Raw genomic sequence first — 21,942 nt, forward strand, 5'->3', positions numbered from 1 at the left:
ATAGAAACCGTAAGAGGGCAGTTTGGAAATTAAAGATTTATGCCAGACTTGATCGAAAGCCTTTGAGATGTCAAGTGCAATGGCAAGGCTTTCGCCAAAGTCCCGAAAAGAGGATGACCTGGAGTCTGAGAGGTAGGTGAGAAGATCGCCAGTGGAGCGTCCCTGACGAAACCCGTACTGAGATCGGAAAGAAGGTTGTGATAGGAAAGATGCCTTAAAATTTTTCTATTGAGAATTGACTCACAAACTTTTGAAATACAGGACGTTAAAGCAATTGGACGATAGTTGGAGGGTGGGAGTGGTCACCCTTCTTTGGGACTGGCTGAATGAGAGCAAACTTCCAGCAAGAAGGAAAGGTACAAGTTGACAGACAAAGGCGAAAGAGTTTGCCTAGGCAGGATGTAAGCACAGAAGCACAGTTCTTGAGAACAACAGGAGGGACCCCATTAGGCCCATATGTCTTGTTAGTACTGAGGCCAGTGATGGCAGAAAATATATCAACTGAAGAAATTTTAATGTCAGCCATGAGGAAGTCAGAGGGGGGAAGTGATGGAGGAACAGCACCGGAATCGTCTAAGGTGGAATTGGAGGAGAAAGTCTGTGCAAAGAGATCTGCTTTATCAGTAGAAGAAATAGCTACAGAACCATCAGAGTAGAAAAGAGGAGGGAAGGATGATGAGGTAAAGTTGTTAGAAAGATTTTTGGCAATGTGCCAGAAGGAGCGGCATGAATTCGAGTTGGAGAGTTGAGAGCATTTAGTATGGATGAAATTATTTTTAGTAGAGCGAAGAACAGACTTAGCACGATTCCGGGCAGAAACGTAAAGATGATGTGATTCAGGGGTGGGTTGGCTCCGGTACCTTTTGTAGGCCCTCTCCATGTTGCGGACAGCATTAGAACAAGAGTGATTAAACCAAGGCTTTCTTGTGTAAGTCAAAGGATATGAGAAAGGAATGTATGCTTCCATGCCCGAAAGAATAACCTCCATAATGCGCAAGGCACACTCAGATGGCTCCCGGCCATGGAAGCAATAGTCATTCCAGGGAAAATCAAAGAAGTACTGCCTGAGGGCCTCCCAGTCCGCGGCTATAAAATGCCACAGAAGACGTTTCCCTGGAGGGTCCACAGGCCATACCGGAGTGATAGGACAGGTTAAGGTAATAAGGTTGTGATCGGAGGAGCCCAACGGAGAGAAAAGATTAACAGAGTAGGCAGAAGGATTAGTTGTGAGGAAGAGGTCAAGTATGTTCGAACTCTCTCCAAGGCAGTCAGGGAAACGGGTAGGGTGCTGCACAAGCTGCTCTAGGTCTTTAAGGATAGAAAAGATGTAGGCTTGTTCTCCAGGTGGATCCGTGAAAGGAGAGGAGAGCCAAAGGTGGTGGTGAACATTGAAATCTCCTAGAATGGAGATTTCAGAGAAAGGAGAAATGGATAGAATGTATAGAATGTATATGGATATCTATCTATCTATATATATATATATATATATCTATCTATCTATCTATCTATATATATATATATATATATATATATATATATATGTGTGTGTGTTTGTGTGTGTGTGTGAGTGTGTGTGTGTGTGTGTGTGTGTGTGTGTGTATAGGTAGATGGATCCATTTAGTTTTTGGTTGGTTGGTTTGTCGGCAGAGAGAGGAAGAAAGGCAAAGAAGAGGATAAAGGGAATAGGTGAGAGAAGGAGGGGGAATGAAAGGAATATTGGAGAGAGAGAGAGAGAGAGAGAGAGAGAGAGAGAGAGAGAGAGACTGTATTCTCCATCACATAAAGGAACTGAAGCAGACGAGATCTCACTTATGGTATCCTCCCCTCTCTCCCTTCCGTCCTTCACTCTTTCCCTCCCTTCCCTCTCTCTCCCTCTTCCCCCTCCTTCCTTCCCTCTCTCCCTCTCCCCTCCATTCTCAATTCCTCTTCTTTCCCTCTCCCTTCTCCCCCTTCCCTCCCTACCTCCCTCCATACCTACCTACCTACCTCCTTCCTCCCTTCCCTCTCTCCTTCATCCACCATTACCACATTTTAATAGTGAAAGGAAGAATCAAGCAGGAGGCGGTGTGTTGTTATTAAATGAGGATTTCTTCCAGTCGAAATTGAAAACATTGACACCATTTATTTTCGGCTTAGAAATTAATCTTGTCATAAAATCACTCTTGGGTTAATTTATCGTCCACCTGGTTAGCCACTCAACATCGATAATGAAATCTACAATCAAACTGCCGAACTATCTTGTATGCACAGCACTGTACTATTTGGTGATTTTAATTTACCAGTCCCAAAATGGGGAGAAGCTCTATCCTCACACACAGGGTTAGACCTGTATACAAACTTGCAGGAAAGTTCTTTATATCAATTTGTAAATTATCTGACACGTGAATCTAACATCCTAGATCTTGTCTTAGCTACGTCAGAAAATTTACTGAGTAACGTTATTGTAGGAGAAGAATTTACCACAAGTGATCATCGCATAGTTACATTTAACATCAAATTCAGTGAAGACAGTGTCAGGGCCAGTTGTGAGAAAGTGCCCGACTTTAAGAGAGCAAATTTTAAGAAATTAACAGCAATTGTAGGTGCAGGTGACTGGTATCCCATTGTCGAAACTTTAGATATCAATGATGCATGGATTTTTTTTTTACAGAAACTCTCAACAATGCCGTCAGGTTATGTATTCCAATGCAGAACAGAAGGCCTGCCAAAAATTCTAAACCCAAATGGTGGAACTCTGACATTAAACATTGTCTAGAAGCAAAAAATCTTGCATATAAGAATTATAATACCACAAAATATCAAAATGACAAAAATGAATACAATGCCCTTCGACGAAAAGCCAAAATATTAAATAAATCCAATAAGAAAAACCTTGAGGCACATATTGCAAGCATCAGTAAATCAAATCCCAAAGAATTTTTCAGTTACATAAGAAGCAAAAAGGTAATAACTCCGACAATTTGGTCCCTTAATCACAGATAACAGAGAGCACACTGATGATGAAACTACGATGGCGAAAATTCTTAATACTTTCTTCGCGTCAGTATTTACGACAGAAAATATTCACACAATTCCTACTGTTTCCCCCATTCGCATAGAAGAGGACAACATAATCACTGACATTGCAGTTAGCGATCGTGGTGCACTGCTTACAATAAGCAAATTAAAAGAGAATAAAACACCAGGACCGGAAAAATATCCCACCGTGTATTGAAGGAACTACAGAATGAAATATCAAAGCCTTTAACTGACCTTTTTAACTTATCATTTAACCCGCGGCGTCCTGTCGACGTACTTCCACGTCCTCACGTTATGTCATTGCCAATCCCGTTGACGTACTTCAACGTCCTGCAATTGCAAGGTTCATAATTTCCACAATTTTCAAAATTCGCGCGAGATTTTCGATTCGCCCACGTACCCAAGCCTCCCTCACCTGCCGCCAGGCAGGCAGCGTCCTAGACCCTGCATGACCCGCGCTCGCCCTTGTCTTGGTCATTCACCTGCTAGCAGTGACCCAGGTCAGACATGGCGCGGAAAGGTCTCTCAGACGAGGAAATTGCATCCGCCCTGGAAGCCTTCACTGGAGATAGTGATTCTCCACTCGACGATGATGTGGTAGATCGCGATTACGTCCAGCCAGAGGAAGAAATAAGTAGCAGTGATGAAGAGGTCCCTTCGCCCCGAAAAACGCGGTATGTGACATACCGTAAGGCAAGGGAAGGCCAGCCTGCTCCCCAACCACGTGCATGGCTATCTATCCATCCCGAATCTGATGAGAACGAGGATGAGGACGATGAGGATGACGGCGGCTTAGGACGTGATATCGCCTCGTGGTTGGGAAAAGAAAAAATATCACCACGAGGATTAGAAGGTGGGGCGAGAAGACATATAAGGTATGGTGAAAGTCTTTTGTCTGGGGAAGTGGAAAGTGGTGTGGTGGGATTGCTGGGTGAAAGGGAAAGTGTTGTGGCGGCTGCGCGGGGTGAAAGTGAAAGTGGTGTGGGGGTAGTGCGGGGTGAAGGGGCAAGTGGTGTGAGGGAGGCAGCACGAGCATGTGGTGCACGTAGGCTTAGGGGAGAGGAGGTAGAGCCACTCCCCAGCACGTCTTTCGCCCCACAATATTCCCAAACTTCCTCCCCACAGCCCCAGGATGTGGGGAAAGGAAAGAAAGGGAAGGGAAAGGGTAAAGGAAAAGGGAGAGGGAAGAGAAGTGCGAGTGATGAGAGGCGCTGCTCTCCACCTCCCCAACCTCCCCCACCACCCTCACCTCCCCACCCTGACGAAGGGGACGATGGGGACGTGGCTGGAGACGGTGGTGTCACGTGGAACTGGGAAGATGGGAGTAATTTTACTCTCATCATTCACCCTTTCACTGAGGAGTGGCGGTCTGGTTGCACGGCTCCAGGTGTGCATGCAGGTTCGTCTAGGGTGGATTTTTTCCACTTGTTCTTTGGGGAGGCATTTGTGGGGCGCATAGTTGAACAGACTAATATATTTTCACGATCACAGCGCCGTGAAAGTGAACGTTTGGGAACCACGAGCAGGCATTCCCAACAATATGACTATCCCGTTACAATTTCAGAGATGTTCTTATTTTTGGCCCTGGTTCTCTTGATGGGTGTGGTAAGGAAAAACCAAATTCCTGCCTACTGGACAACTGACCCAATGATCCTCACACCTTTCTTTGGAAAGGTGATGAGTCGTAACAGATTTCAGTATATTCTCGGCCGCCTCCACTTTTTTGATGCAGAAGATCCAGCCAATGCAAATAACACAGATAAAATGAGGAGAATTAGGCTGGTATTTGATCATTTACGGGAAATGTTCCACTCCTCATTTTATCCCTACAGAGACCTCGTCATAGACGAGAGTCTTGTGTTGTGGAGAGGCAATATTTCCTTTAGGCAGTACATACCCAGCAAGAGACACCGTTTCGGGTTCAAGATCTTTGTTATGTGTGACTGTAAGACTGGTTATGTGCAAGACATAGTCTTGTACATGGGCGCACAGACAGATATAACAGAAGATCGGAGTATAGGACTCTCTGGGGCCGTGGTGAAGACAATGATAGAAGAGTACCTTCATCGTGGTCATGTGTTGTACCTGGACAACTGGTACACTAACCCTCTTCTCGCTAGGTTCCTCCACCAACACGACACCGGAGTCTGTGGTACAGTCAAGAGAAACCGTCGCCATATGGTCAAGATAGGGAGGAAACTTGACAAGAACGAGATGGTTTTCTTCCAGGCCAATAACATCCTTGCCACCCTGTGGAACCACAACAGGGAAGTTTGCCTCTTATCAACTGTTCACAGCCCCCTGATGCACCGCACAGACTCTGTGGATCACCGTAGAGAGAGGAGGCGCAACGTATGGAAACCCGAGTCTGTACTGGACTATAATCTGAACATGAGGCAAGTGAATCAGTCAGACTCGATGATTTCAAGTGTTGACTGTGCCAGGACCACGATGAAGTGGTACAAGAAACTCTTTTTCCACTTGCTCGACATCACGGTCCTGAACGCCCACTACCTGCACGCAATGACCATCGGAGTATCCGAGACCTTTGAGGGGTTTGTGAGGGAGCTGGCACGTGAAATAATCGCCAAGCATGCCCAGGACAGACCCACACACCGCACCCACACCCCCATGGCTGCCCAGACTCCCCTACGTCTTGAAGGACGCCACTATCCCAGCGCAATCCCTTCCGACCCAAACCGTCGTAAACCCCAGCATCGCTGCCATGTATGTAAGCACTTGACAGTCAGACCATCCACTCAGAGAAAAGACACAAGGTACGAGTGTGTCGAGTGCAATGTTGCGTTGTGCCTTCAGCCTTGTTTCAAAGAGTATCATAATTTCCTACACTACTGAAACTGTGTGGGAAGGCGAAATGACGCTCATTATAATGGTAAGGCCAGTCAGTAGGTGCTAAGTCAAATATAAAGTTGAAACGGGTGTTATGTTTTCAGGAAAGTAATGTATAAGTTGAGAATTAGTGTAAGTTGAAAGAAGTGATATCAAAACTACACCCACTGTGTAAATCTGCGAAAATATGACGCTCAGTATAACACTCTGGTCAGTAAATATGTGATAGCAAGAATAAAAAGTGGAAACGGGTGTAATGTTAGCATGAATAAAACGTATAAGTTGAACAATAGTGTAAGTTGTAATAATTGATGTCACGAGTACACCCACATTCTGGTCAGTATGTGATAGGAATTATATAAAGTGGAATTTGTTGTAATGTTAGTAGTAAGGTATTTTATAAGTTGTTTACTAGTGTAAGATGAAACAAATGATATCGCGATAACACTCCCTGTGTAAGTACGCGCTAATATGACGCTCAGTTGAATCGTAAGTTCTGAAATTATGTGATATCAATTATATCAAGTGTAAACATGTGCAATGTTAGTGGAGAATTATTATATAAGTACAAAAATAGGTTGTAAGTTGAAATAGTAGTCATAGCGACTTCACCGTGTGTGTGATTATGCGCTATTATTACGCTATATATTTACGTAAGGCCTGAAATTATCTCAAAACAGTTCTATAAAGTTGAAGAGTGTATAATGTTATTAGAAAACTATTATGTAAGTAGAAAAAACACAGTACGAGTTGACACAACAGTCACAGCGAGTTCACTCACTACGTAAATAAGCGCTAACATTACGCTAAATGTTATCAAAAGGCCTGTGAATACGTAAAAACAGTTCAATAAAATGTAAAATGGTATAATGTTATTGTAGAAGTATTATGTAAGTAAAAAAAATGATATGTATCATGATTTTCGAATGTTAGCGATTCATCGTGACCAAGTTGCCCGATTTTGCTCGTTTCACACGATGGTACAATGCTTATTTCTGCTCTATTTTTGTATAAAATCCAATATACTCTTTTATCACATGTTTTTATGTTTGTAATAAATACATATCTACCTACTTTCATTGGTTTCCCAGACTTATAATACCATAGAAAACGTTAGAGGCTCAGACCACCTATGGAGAACACGGGGCCAGGTGGGACCAAGGCATACCTATTTAGGGTAATTATGGACCCCGGGGAAAAATTTCTTTGTCACTGACCATTGTTTCTGACCAAAAGCGAAAGTTTTAGCAAAAAAAAAAAGGGTCGAAAAATGGTCGGGATTGGGGGGTACCAGTGGTGAAAAAGTGGTCGGGACGGGGCGGGTTAAGAGCAGTAAGATGCCACATGAATGGAAGCTTGCTAACATAACCCCTATATTTAAAAAGGGCAACAGAGCCCAACCAGAAAACTACCGCCCAATTAGTTTAACATTGGTGGTTTGCAAATTGCTTGAAACTATTATCAGAGACAAGTTTGTGAAAGAGAAACAAACAATCTCATAAAAGATTCGCAACATGGTTTTCATAATAATTGCTCTTGCCTCACGAATCTGCTTGATATACCGAACATGTACGACGAGACTAAATCTGTTGATGTGGTCTACCTTGATTTTCAAAAGGCTTTTGACAAAGTTCCACACAAAAGACTCCTTCAGAAGCTAAAGGCACACGGTTTCAGCGAAAGTGTTCTTGGGTGGGTAGAAGATTGGCTCACTGGACGAAAGCAAAGAGTTGTAATAAATGGATAAGAGTCAGATGGATAAATGTTACAAGCGGAGTGCCGCAGGGTTCAGTGTTAGGTCCTATTCTTTTCTTGATATATGTGAATGATATTGACGAAGAACTGTGTTGTAAAATTTGCTGATGATACTAAAATAGGTAACAGAATAGATACAGCACTGCAAAGGCAGGTAATTCAAAGAGATCTTGATAAACTGTTTTACTGGGCCCAAGTCTGGCAAATAGATTTCAATATTAATAAATGCAAAATGCTAAACATTGGCAGTTAAAATGTAAGAGCTAGTAATAGCATGAATAATATTAAATTTGATAGGGTAAACCATGAAAAAGACTTAGGAGTTAAAATAAGAAACGTTTTGAAACCAAGCAAACAATGTACAGAAGCTGTGAAAAAAGCCAATAAATTGACTGGATTCATAGGCTGAGAATTTGAATATAAATTCGATAATAATGTCCTCTCTTTGTATATTTCCTTAGTATGCCCGCACTTGGAGTATTGCGTTCAGTTTTGGTCACCGTATTATAAAACAGATATGGAAAAGCTTGAAAGAGTGCAGTGAAGGATGACAAAGATGATACCTAGACTGAGAAATAAACCGTATGAGGAAAGTTTTGAAGCCCTGAATCTCTTTACACTAACTATACGAAGGATACGAGGAGATTTAATTCAAGTATTCAAAACATTCAAAGGACATGATAACATGGCTGTGGATAAATATTTCACAGTTGATCACTCGAATTATACTAGAGGCAATGGGCATAAAATAATTGGCAAACGATTCCAGTCGCATGAAGCTAAGCATTTCTTCTTCAATGGAGTTGTAAATATATGGAATAAATTGCCCTCCAACATAGTAAATTGTAATATAGTACAAACCTTTAAAGGTCGCCTGGATAAGTATTTGTCGTCTAACCCCCACCTTAATATGTTTACTCCTGAATAAAACACTAGTGTATGTATAGTTTTCTTTTTAATTTTATTTTATTGTTTTTAGAGCCTGGATCAATTTATTAAATGCAAATATAGTATATGCACAGACTAGGATTTTTTTTTTTCTTAATGCGAGGAAGAAGGAACCAAAGGCCATGAGCCCGCAATAACAGTTCCCTCCAAGAGAAAAACAAAATACAGTAGAGAGCCAAATTCAAGATCCGATCATTTCGAGATGCCTGGACACACTGCGTTTGAAAAACTGGAGATCATAGGCAGTAGGAAATACAGACAGAGGGAGACATTTCCAGAGTTGGCCTGTTGCATAAATGAAGGACTGGGAGTAACAGTTAACTCTTGCATTAGAGAGTTGGACAGAAAAGGGATGAGAGTTTGCTGCTAGACGGGTGCTACGCGCCTGTCATAGAGGTGGAGGAATGCAAGCAGACAGTTCAAAGGAGCAGTGACCATTAAAGTAGCGATAGAAAAGAGATAAAGATGCAACAGTGCGGTGAAGAGACAGAGGTTGAAGGGAGTCAGTAAGAGGAGGAGAGTTAATGAGACGAAAAGCCTTTGACTCCACCCTATTGAGAAGAGCTGTATGTGGGCAGCCTCCCCACACATGAGAGTTGTACTCCACACAGGGGCGGATAAAACCCCTATATACAGTCAACAATTGTGCAGGGGTAAAGAAAGAACGGAGTCGGCTTAGCACATCTAATCTCTTGGAAGCAGATCTTACAAGAGATGTAATATGATCTTTCCAAGATAAGTCCTGAGTAAATGAAACCCCATGCATGTTCAAGGATGATGCAGGATTAAGCTGAATATCATTAAACATTAGTGGGTATACCTGTGGTAGATTTTGTCGGGTTGACAGGTGTAAGAATTGAGTCTTAGATGCATTAAAAACAACCAGATTATTTTTACCCCAGTCAGAGATACGAGCCAAGTCAGACATTAGCTGTGTCATAGCCTCATCCCTTGTTTGTTGAAGTAACTGCTGAGATGGGTGTTGCGGAAACCAAATGGAAAAGTGAAGGGTGGAGTCATCAGCATATGAATGGGTAGGGTTTGATGTACAGCTTAGAAGGTCATTGATGAATAAAAGGAAGAGAGTTGGTGATAGGACAGAGCCCTGAGGAACACCACTGTTGATAGATCTAGGAGAAGAACGACGGCCGTCTACAACAGCGGCTATAGAACGACCAGAAAGGAAGCTAGCTATGAAGGCACAGATAGAAGGACAGAAACCGAAAGAGGGCAGTTTGGAAATTAAAGATTTATGCCAGACTCGATCGAAAACCTTTGAGATGTCATGTGCAATGGTAAAGCTTTCGCCAAAGTCCCGAAAAGAGGATGACCAGGAGTCTGAAAGGTAGGTGAAAAGATCGCCAGTGGAGCATCCCTGACGGAACCCATACTGACGATTAGAAAGAAGGTTGTGATAGGAAAGATGCCTTAAAATTTTTCTATTGAGATTTGACTCGAAAACTCTTTTGAAATACAGGGCATTAAAGCAATTGGACGATGGTTGGAGGGTTGGGAGTGGTCACCCTTCTTTGGGACTGGCTGGATGAGAGCAAACTTCCAGCAAGAAGGAAAGGTACAAGTTGACAGACAACGGCGAATGAGTTTGCCTAGGCAGGGTGTAAGCACAGAAGCACAGTTCTTGAGAACAACAGGAGGGACTCCATCAGGCCCATATGCCTTGTTAGTATTAAGGCCAGTGATGGCAGAAAATTCATCAGCTGAAGAAATTTTAATGCAAGCCATGAGGAAGTCAGAGGGGGGAAGAGATGGAGGAACAGCACCATAATCGTCTAAGGTGGAATTGGAGGAGAAAGTCTGTGTGAAGAGATCTGTTTTATCAGTAGAAGAAATAGCTACAGACCCATCAGCGTAGAAAAGAGGAGGGAAGGATGATGAGGTAAAATTGTTAGAAAGGTTTTTTGCAAGGTGCCAGAAGGAGTGGGAAGAATTCGATTTGGAGAATTGAGAGCATTTAGTACGGATGAAATTATTTTCAGCAAAGCGAAGAACAGACTTAGCACGATTCTGGGCAGAAGAGCAAAGATGATGTGATTCAGATAGCCCTGAGTTAACAGTCACTACCCATACTTTCGACCTGTTATAGGTTGTGAATCGCTGAGGGTCTCTGTTATTTAAGTGGCCACCATTGGGATTTGTTTTTAATATACCTGGGGTCACTGCTTCAGGACGTGACTTGTGTGCTTGTCCCAGATGGGAAAGTTCCTAGTCTCTAGTGGAATGAATGGAGCTGGGGCCTGATTGACCGCTGCCTACCTTAATAGAGCCAGACAAGGCTGCCGCACCACCCCTGAACATCTGCACTGTGCACTGTGCAAATTCCATACTGTGTCCGCAGACGCCTGATTAACTCAACATACCAATACATGGTATTATGCATTAGTTATTTATTGATTCGATTATTCATTTTACTTTACTACTTTCTCTTTCAGGTTATTCATACTGGTAGCTTATAGAAAATGTATTATAGAATGTAATTATTCCTTTCCAGTCTTTCCTATGAAATTTCCATGTCAGTTTTTCCATGCTGCATGGTGGTTTTTCTCACTTTTTCTTTCCAGTTTTAACTGAAGGGTTTGGAGCCTTCTTGCTTTACTATCCTTATCCTTCAGCATGTAGAGTTAGATCTCAGAGTCATAGTCTACTCTGTAACAAACAGCCTCGAAAGGACCATAAGGTCTGTTGCTGTTTGCTTTCCTTTGTACTCCTTTGTACTCTCCCCAGTCCATTTCCTACCTCTCTCTTCATTCCCTTTCTCTTCCCTCTCATTCCCCTCCCTTTTCCCTCCCCGTCCATACCGCTTCTCCCCTCCCTTTCCACACTTCTACCCCTCACTCTTCCCCACCCCTCTTTCTGTCCCCCTAACCCAAATCTTCCCCTTCTGTATCATTCTCTTAATTTGTCCTTCCCTTCCTCTCCCCCTCTCCCTCCCTCTCCTCCTCTTCCCCTCCCCTCCCCATCCACTTTATATTCCCCTCCCGTCTCTCTGTCTCCCCATCCCCATTTTACCGTAACTCCATATTTTTCACTTCCTTCTTCCTAGCCTCTCTCTCTCTCTCTCTCTCTCTCTCTCTCATGGAATAATATTTTTCACTTCTTCCTTCCTACTTGTCTCTTCCTCTCACCTAACATCTTTTAACCCGCGGCATCCCATCGACGTTCTTTAACGTCCACACGTTTTGTTACTGTCAATCCCGTCGACATACATAAACGCGAATCAATTGCCAGGTCCCTAATTTGCACAATTTTGAATTTTTGCGAGTGATTTTTGGTACGTATACACATGACACCTTTCTCTACAAGAAGCCAGGCAGGGACAATGCCTTACCCAGCATGACCTCCTCCACCCCCCTGCACACCATTCTCTCAGCAATTCACCTGTTATCAGTGACTTGGCCAGTAAAGCCATGTCATGCCACGGTACGAAATTCAGGGCCAGAGTGATTCCCCAATCAATGACAATGTGGAGGACAAACTTTACATAGCATTAGAGGAAGAAAGTCAGAAATGATGATCAGGTAATGTGGCAAAAAAAGGTCAGGTATGGTGATGAGTTAGTGAGTGAAACAATGCTTATAATGCCTATAATACTGCTTGAAAACCAATATACTCTCGTACTACATATAAATTCGTATCAAGTCAGTTAATAAATACCGTTTATGAGTGGTGTGAAATAGTTTTCCTCCCATAGAACTCCTTTTCTTTGGTGCCAGCCTGTTACAAAACCCAGTAAGGTAAGGAGGTACTCCTACCTGTATCGAGTATTTAAAACCTCAGGTGAGTGATTTCTCTATGCATTTTCGATGTTTCTCACCAAAAGCGGAGGTTTGAGCCAAAAAAAAAAATTTCCAAAAATGGTCAGGATTGGGGGGAGTCAGTGGTGGAAAAGTGGTCGGGATGGGGCGGGTTAATCCTTATAACTTCCTAACTCTTAACTTTCTCCCTTCCTTCCTTCCCTCCTCCTCCCTCCCTCCTTCCCTCCCTGCCTCCCTTCGTTCCTTCCTTCCTTCTTTCTTTCCTTCCTTCCCTCCTTCCTCCCTTTTCACCAGCATAACCATAAACCTGAATATTCCAAACCGGACGAATTTTATTGCGCTCCATTCCTGGTGACTCTCTCTCTCTCTCTCTCTCTCTCTCTGTCTTAGTTTTGTCATTCACTAACTCACCTCGAAATTATTATTGTTTTCTATTGTAGGTGTTTGAAGAATGAGATGGCCAATTTTTTTCTCACTCGCTCACACACTCACTCGCTCAATCCCTTCCTCCTTCCCTCACTCACTCACTCACTCAATCAATCAGTCAATCAATCCCTCCTTCCCTCACTCACTCACTCACTCACTCGCTCGCTCAGTCAATCAGTCAATCAATCCCTCCTTCCCTCACTCACACACTCACTCACTCACTCACCTGGTAGAGAGAGGCGTTGTGGTTGTTCTTACGGATGGACCTCTTTCCTTTGGTTATGATGTCGTAGAAGAGTTTGTTCAAGTCGATGGGGAAGATGCCGTGAGCGGATAGCAGGAGCAGCTGTGGAGAGAGAGAGAGAGAGAGAGAGAGAGAGAGAGGAAGGGAGGGAAGGAGAAAAGAGGTAAATAATAATTTGAAGAAGAGAAAAAGTGAAATTTTAAGATGAGAGAGAGAGAGAGAGAGAGAGAGAGAGAGAGAGAGAGAGAGAGAGAGAGAGAGAGAGAGAGAGAGAGAAATTATTTTAACTCCCAAACGAATGATATTTGGATCCATTCTCAACACAAAATTACTCCCAGAATATCCTCTTAAAGTTCGTAACACATGATCAGGACGCCTTGTAAGTATAGAAATTAATATGTATGTAACCTCTCCTCACCTTTCCTCACCTCTCCTCACCCCTCTTGCCCTAACCTTACCTAAGTACACCCCTCTCCACCCCACTCGCTCTAGCCTTACCCATCTCCACCCTACCCCTCTCCCCACCCCATACTCACCTTTATCATGGTCAGCATAATAATCACCGCTCCCGTCTCGTCCACCGAGAGAGCTTCACTGCCCAAGGAGACGAAGGTGTAGGTGACGATTGATGAGGCGATGGGTAGCAGGACGCCCACCACGCCCACGCACACCCACCCCCAACACAGCCTTGGCACCTTCATTCTGTGAGAAAGTGAGAAAAAGTGAGAAAGCAGGGTTGGAAAAAATCCGATTTAAAAAAAAAATCGACTTTTTACATTTAAATTGGATTTTTTGGATTTAAATTAGATTTTTTTTTTTTTAATCTGTGATTTTTTTTCCAGCCTTGTTTGTGCCTTTGGGAATTCTGTCAGAGTAACTCAATGGGCCTTTTTCCCTCCCACTTGCTGCAATGCGTCCATTAGGCATGATTATATATCACTGTTCAAATAAACAGACTTACAAAATTGAAAATAATAATGTGACTGGGAAGTGGGAGTAAGGCAGTGCACCACAGGTTAGCACTTCTTTGTATGGGGGAGGTTACTCACACGCAGGGTTGGAAAAAATAGCACACACACACACACACACACACACACACACACACACACACATATATATATATATATATATATATATATATATATATATATATATATATATATATTTAAATAACAGAACAGAGCAAGGAAAAATAAATAAATAAAAAAAGTAAATAAAAAATCCATGCACCAGGTTACTAGTGTCCTCTGTTCATAAAATATCTGTAACAGTTGGACTTGAACAGCAGTAGTTGAAGTTTGGAGGGAAACAACTCTGGGGAAGCGAGAATTCTGATAGGCAGAAGGTCTGCAGTATGGCTGAGTGACATTCCAGTCATGAGCGCTGCCAGATGCCCGTGTAGCACGATGGAAGGCATGGAGAGGAGGCACAATGGACACAACTTCGTCTGAGCATTTGCTATAAAAATATCTGTAAAATAATGCAAGGGAGGCAACATTCCTTCTTACTTGTAGGGGAGGTAGTTTGTTAGTAATAGCAGGGTCATTAATAATTCTAACAGCTTTGTTCTGAATTTTGTCTAGTTGTTTTAATGCAACCTCTCCACTTCCACTCCACAAGGGTGAACAGTATTCAAGCTGAGAGCGCACATGACTCTTATAAATTATAGCTAACTGCTCGTCAGTGAAGAAGTTACGGACTCTGTAAAATAATCCAAGTTTCTTTAAGGCGGTTTAAGTAAGTGATCTGAGATGAGAGGTCCAGCTGAGGGCATTGTTAAGTGAGACGCCGAGAATTTCAGTACTTTTGGAAATGGGAATATTTGTAGCACTGAAGGTAATATAAGATTCTGTCAATACCTGTCTATTAGTAAATTGTATATATTTAGTTTTACTAGCATTAAATGAGACAAGGTTATTTTGTCCCCATTCACTGATCGTGGATAGGTCTTGATTTAAAGAGATGGCTGTACTGAGTTGAGAGTTAGAGATATCAGACTTTGTAAATGAATGTCTGAGTGTGAATGAACTATGAGGTGTTGAGTCATCTGCATATGAATGGATGGGATTGTGGGTGACAGATAAGAGATCATTAATATGAACGAGGAACAGGGTTGGTGCCAGAACTGATCCCTGCGACACGCCGGCGTTATTTGAGTGGAAATTAGGATTACATCATCTACTCTTACTCTTATATTTCTGTTGCTGAGATATGAGGAAATCAAAGGAACATGAGAGTTTAGTCCATAGCAAGGGAGTCTGGACAACAGGGAACGGTGCCACACTCTATCGAAAGCTTTAGAAATATCCAGGGCTACTGCATGAGTTTCTCCATGTAGGTCAACTGATTGAATGATGATATGAGTCAGGAGATTGAGTATGTCAATTGTGGATCTTTCCTGGCAAAAACCATATTGTCTATCACTAATTAAGTTGTTGGATTCAAGATGTTTAACCATGTGCTTATTAATTACAGTTTCAAAAACCTTACAAGGAGAAGATGTGACAGCTATTGGTCTGTAATCAGAGTGGTCAGAGGAACTTCCTTTCTTTGGAATTGGGTGGATATTGGCTTCTTTCCATGAACTAGGGAATGAAGAAGTACGTATGCATAGTCAGAATAATTTAGCAAGAACAGAGGCAAGTTCTCGGGAACATTTTTTCAAAACAATTGGCGGTATTCCATTTGGGCCTGGAGCTTTGTTGGTAGGTAAATTGTCTAGGAGGGATTTCACGTACCTTGTCTGTATTTGAAGTGGAACAATTTCAGGAGAGTCAAGTTTTAGTGATGGGATGTTCTGACTGGCTTCCTCTAAGGATATATATTCATCCATCCATCGTCCAATCCTACATTGCTCCATGAGGAGCGTAGGAGCCCGGGGCTAGGCAGTTGGTCTCGACATTTAAGATGAGAGTGACCAGCCTACTCATCCCTGAGTGGCATTACATGAGCAATCAACCCCAACCATTCCTTGGATATAAACCTTCACCGGCTCAATCCGTGGGGAGCGCAATAATTACCCACTAAACCATCAGGTGCCAAAATTTGATTATATGGTTACCACCCAGCGTAGTAAATGGTTTCCTGGTGTACAGGAAACCATTTGGCTTGTCACTTAGTGTAGAGTCACCCACAGGCAGAAGGAAAAGGAAAAAAGACAGAAGAGGGAGTGTAAAGTCACCCGTAGGCAGAAGGACAAGGAAAGAATGAAGGAAAGAAAGGCAGAAGAGGATGGAAGGAAAGAAGGATGGAAGAGAGAAAAGGGCAGACACCCGAGAGCAGCACTACATGGAGTGAGTGGATGGTGAGCGCCCCCACCTACCACACATATATATATATATATATATATATATATATATATATATAGATAGATAGATAGATAGATAGATAGATAGATGGATAGATAGATATAGATATAGATAGATAGATAGATAGATAGGTAGATAGATAGATAGACAGATAGATAGATGTAATCTAAATCTGTAGTAATTTATTTAAATCAGATTTTTATATTTAAATTGATTGTTTTACTTAACTGGATTGTTAAAATTAAATTTCTTTCACTTTTTTGAAGACTTTTTTTTTTTTTTTTTACTAAGTCTTTATCATTGTTAAATGAAATGATATTTTGGCATCATACATTTATTACCCAAAAATTGCTATACAACTTGAAAAGATCTGATGCATTAAAGGCTTTCCTAACCGGAGCATTTATTGTTATTATCAAAGAGCCTTCTTTCCTCTGTTTTCTGATATTTGCCTTGTAACAAAAGGTAATCACTGATGCCTGACTTAATCAAGATCAGTGCAGGAAGAGTACAGGCCAAGCAGACTTGATGCATCTGTACAATACACATCCATCACAGTCTCTGTCTTCTTCATTTTTACTGTATTTGTATAAAAAAAGCCATTTTGATTTAAATCATGGTTTTGTCACACTGATTTAAATCATTTGATTTAAACCATAACAACCCTGTGGGAAAGAGATTTAGATCACACAGTCCTGATGTGGAAAAAATGCACTATCTAATGTATGATAGTATAGAACCGAATGCCCCCTTGTGCATGGCATGCTGGAAGACTGATGAGAGAGAGAGAGAGAGAGAGAGAAAGAGAGAGAGAGAGAAAGAGAGAGTTAAAAATATTGATGGGGTGAACAGTACTCCCCGCCACGCAGCCCCGGACACACGCAATGACACTCGACTTGACACGCGCCTTCTCTGACGTAATGGCCTTGCTCATCCGAAATTCCAGCTCATTCCACCCAGCGGTATGACCTGTAGAGGATTCCAAATATCTGGCGAAAAATCGGACACAAAATTGGGCATGACTCGGCCGCAACTGACTGCACGCTGTTAAAATTTATATCATCGTTGTCCTCCCCACTCAGTCTTACTCAACCCTCAGCCCCACTCCCCACTCCACTCCCCACACCCCACTCACCTCTTCATTCCCCACTCATACCTTTCTTGGCCTCATTTCCCACATTCCCCTCATTCATTTCCCACTCATCACCTCAGCCACACTCAGGTCCACTCCATTCCTAACTTCTGCCCACTCCCCACCCCACTCACTCATCCACTTCAATCCCCAGTTCTCCATCGTCCCCCACTCCGCTCTCCAACTCCTCACTACTACTCTACTGCCCACTTCCCCACTCACTCCCCACTCCACTCTCCCACTCTCCTCTCACCTGAACGTTGCCACTCAGGTGTTCACACTTCAAGGGGTAACTAAAGACTGAACAGGTACCGTAATGTGTAAGCTGCCTACCCTGCCTCACCCCCCTGCCTCACCCCCTACCTCACCCTCTACCTCACCCCTCCCTACCCCACCCCATACCTCAATCCCCGCCTCACCCCCTACCTCACCTTTCCCTGCCTTAACTCCCTACCTCACCTCCTTATGCCTCACCCCCCTACCTGTCCCCCCAGGCCTAACCTCTCCTTCCTCACCCCCTTGCCTCACCCCCCTGCCTCATCTCTAACTGCCTCACACCCCTGCTTCGCTCCTGCCTACCCGGGTCTCCCACTCTGCCTCACCCCCTCTACCACACCCTGCCTGACTAACCACTCTGCCTTGTCCCCATGCCTCCCCCACCCTCTCCCTCTCTCTCTCTCTCTCTCTCTCTCTCTCTCTCTCTCTCTCTCTCACACACACACACACACACACACACACACACACACACACACACACACACACACACACAAAATCAGTCTCATGCTGAGATTTTTGTAATTCTCTTCATTATTTTTCGCCGTCTGCCAGTCCACCCACCTACCTATCTGCCTATCTGTCTGTCTATCTATCTGCCTGACTGTTCAGTTGAGACACTTTTTTTTTTTCTTATTCTGGTCTTGCTTTCACCAGACCTTCATTAACCCATCACCAACAGACCGATCTTCCATCCTGAAAACAATCGTCCTGTTGCAGCCATATAAAAATGGCGTCTTCCTGCTGAAGGGGTTGAAAGTCCAAATCTAACAATTTTTTTTTTTCCTCCACCCTTCTTTGTCTATAAATTTCCATGATAGATTTTTTACCCCTTTTCTCACAAGCATCGAAATATTGTCCAAATTACTGAACAGAAATTTGGGCCCATGTATTTTGTGTATTCTTTCTGTTTTTTCCTAATGAATGATGCAACTTCTTTTAAAAATAAATTTATATATATGTAATTTTTTTTCGTCAAAATATTGGACATGGTACGAAAAAACTTTGGGTCAGGTTATTCACAAGCACATTAATTTTTTTTTTTTTTTTTAATAGTGAACGTTAAATATCTTTTCCCATACGAAATTCCCATTACAGTTATTTTTCTTCACCTTTTCCCCACGTTTTCCTGCCTGCATTTGGATGGGTTGGGGAGGAGCCTTATGTTTTGCTTTTCTTTTATTGGTCTCAAAGAATAGGTAGCCTACGATAGTTTGACCCTACCGTATTGCATACAGCTTCATAAGTATCAGTAGGACTGCCTCTGTTTTTTTATCGTTTACCATCACATTCTCTGACAGTCGACACTATAGTCATAACCTACCCAACACACAGCCCGTATCAGTACATCGATACATTATTTTGCTGGTGTTCACTAACCTTTTCTCACCCACGAGCAGATAAGACAGATCTCTTCCACTCTAGAAAATCCATAAAAAAATCAAACGGTATATATCTGTTCTCTTATTATCTCCCTCAACCGGAGAACGTCATTTTTTTTTTTTTTTCAGTCTTGCCACATCCAGACAATCGTTGTGAAACTTAGGAAAGCACTCCTATTTTAAAGACTTACTGAAAGTTATATTCATCCCATTTTATTTGCAAAGTTTGACTCAAGCTTAATACCGTATAATAATTTGGAACAAGTGAATATTTTTTCTCACTCATCAGATAAGTATCAACTCCGTAACCTACCACTCACAACAAGTAGCCTCAAAAGGATCACGTAGGTCTGCTTTTGTCTGCTTTCCATTGTACCATTCTGAAATTCGCCAGTATTCCACTTGCATCTGCATCACACTTGTGGCATGTCGGTCACTTCCATGCTTCATAACAGCAAGGTTCAGCTATTGGCAGAGAAACCTACCAAGCTCTCCCACCTCAGGAATGCTAAATTTTCTCATTTTAGGAATATTAACCAGGAGAGAGAGGTGAGAAATTGAAGAAGTGCATATTAGGCAACTTTCCTCCCCGACCATACCTCCTACCGGCATATGGTTCCAGTGATATTACAGGCTGCATAAACATGTTTATTTTTGTAGACACTATCGATAACGAACCGGTTAACTTTTTTCACATGTAACAAAGTTTTTAGGTTTTCTGTTATTGCTATTACTGGAAGTCATAAGGCCTCAGTATTTGGTAAGCCTACAGTCAAAATAAGTAACCTCACGTGTAATACAATTCTTAGTTTTGTTTTTTGTTATTGGCAGTCTGACAGCAAATATACGGCACATGCAGAACAGTTTTCATTCTATAATTCTGATGACCTACCTTTTATTGAAGAAACCACGTAGTCCACACGCAGCTTAGTTTTTAACTATCACTAAACTTCAGTATATGGCATACTTAACAGGTGAAGTGCTCGAAAATTATACGAGTCCATGAAAGTTCAAGTAGCATCACTACGAATCCTCATCCTCATTGTTCTGTTCCTTTAGCCAAAGGCTAGGTGGGATGAGATTTATACACAATATTTGGCGGGGTGAATGGACTGGCACTGCTGTTGTGAAAGGTGATAATGATGATGAAGTCCATAGAAATGAAGTACAGTACGATACGAATATGCACTTGATATAACTAGAAATTTATTGATATCTGTTGATAATAACGGCAGGATAATATATAGAAGCTCCATACATAATACCTCTGTCAACTCTTTTGCAGTGATGTCACTACAAGTCCTCCTTAGAAATGTGTTGGAGCTGTGGTGGAATGTGCTGGAGATGTAGTAGGATGTGGTGGAGGTGAGGTAGAGGCATGGCAGGGTGTGATGGGATCGTAAGGGATGGTGGCATGGTAGGGCATGATGGAGTGTGTTGGACGCGTGATAAATGCAATACAATGTGCTGGAGGTGTGATGGAGTGTGAAGGTTCAAGTAAGAAGCAACATGCCCTTTCCTTCCTCCTCAAGCAACAAGTAGAGCGGGTCTTGGAGAAGTAAGGACGGAAAGTCGTAGAACACATCCAGGGAGTCGACCAGGAAACAAGAGTCATCAAAGTGTAGGTCGTCAACGTCAGTGGTGGAGTCTAAAGACGGAAGGCAGGGCGTTACAGGTTGAGGGAGAAAGGGTGATGCTGGGTGAGGCAGGAATGGTGAGGCAGAGTGAGGGTCGGCATTGAGAACCTCGGTGAGAGCCTTGATATTGTCCACAGCCAGGCGCAGTGTGGTGATCTTGGTCATGATGGTGGAGGTGCTGGCCGCCTCCACGTTCACAGCCTCAGGAAGTACTTGTTACAGAGTATTGAAGACCTTGTTGATCTCCTTCATGCGGTGTCATTCCCTGGCATTGGTTGTCTTTCTGCGATATTTTGACAGCGACGCTGGTTGCAGTTTGGTTTTAGCACCCCCTGGAGTCTTGGCCACCTTCTTCTGCAGCCTCTTCACCACCCTGCACGGCCGCGACCCATATTTCTCCCCTTTCCGCATTGCAACTTCATCTGCACCCTCGCACCGCACCATCACGCACGGCCATTCCCTAAACCAGTATCGAAACCACCACACCACTCCACTAATCCACCTTTAACTTTTGGAGTCACTGGGGTTTGTTGCTCCGTCGAACTCACCAGTTTTAATTTCTCAGATAAATTCTTATTGCACGCACACTCCAAGCCATCAGGGACTGTTACTCATGGATAATTTCTTAGTGTATTATTGTAGACAACCGGGAAAGAGTCTCACACGAAAATATTTGCCTATGCAAGCTCGTGTCATTCATACGCATGGAAACTCGGTATGGAAAGAGCCAGAGTCGCATGCTTGTGCCTCACCCTACAGAAGCCCGGAGGTGAGGAGAGTGGTAGAGTGAGGTGAGGAATGCTGGTATCCTGGATGCTGCTGGCAAGCTCACCCCGCCTTACTACTTCCTCCTCCTTCAATGGAAATATGTTGCCAAATTAGGAAAATTCTCTTCTCTTGCGACTACCAGCGACAGCTCCTCGGAAAAACCACATTTCCTCTATGTACCTCAGCCCCACACAGGTATTCCAGTAGCAGGTGTGAGGTTTGGTGAGGTGGTTTTTGCGGTGGAGGAGATGGGGAACTGTAACACGTGAACGCCGACCCAAGAGACAGAGCGGTGCACACCCTCGTTGGCCAGCATCCGAACAACTCTGAGAATAGATTCATCTGTTGGCCCCTCGCCCTCTCCAGTCCAAGATTCACTCACACCAGGTCAGCCAGCCAGACAAAGGTTGTTGTTGTTGTGTGTGTGT

General features: G+C 43.0%; 1 protein-coding gene across 1 annotated transcript in view; it reads right to left on the bottom strand.

The window, feature by feature from the left end:
* Positions 1-20,911, bottom strand: part of LOC145404972 (uncharacterized) — a 24,271-nt gene extending 3,360 nt beyond the window's left edge. Inside the window, exons 1-5 of the mRNA XM_080276478.1 lie at positions 20,855-20,911; positions 19,430-19,574; positions 17,204-17,291; positions 13,551-13,716; positions 12,997-13,116 (exon numbers count right to left, since the gene is read on the bottom strand). Of these exons, the coding sequence (XP_080132604.1) occupies positions 12,997-13,116; positions 13,551-13,716; positions 17,204-17,291; positions 19,430-19,574; positions 20,855-20,911 (576 nt within the window). The remainder of the gene's footprint in view (positions 1-12,996; positions 13,117-13,550; positions 13,717-17,203; positions 17,292-19,429; positions 19,575-20,854) is intronic.
* Between the last annotated feature and the right edge of the window lie 1,031 nt (positions 20,912-21,942).

Source organism: Coenobita brevimanus, chromosome 7 (genome assembly GCF_032717465.1).
Source record: "Coenobita brevimanus isolate Jiangsu-jjx chromosome 7, ASM3271746v2, whole genome shotgun sequence".
Lineage (NCBI taxonomy): Eukaryota > Metazoa > Arthropoda > Malacostraca > Decapoda > Coenobitidae > Coenobita > Coenobita brevimanus.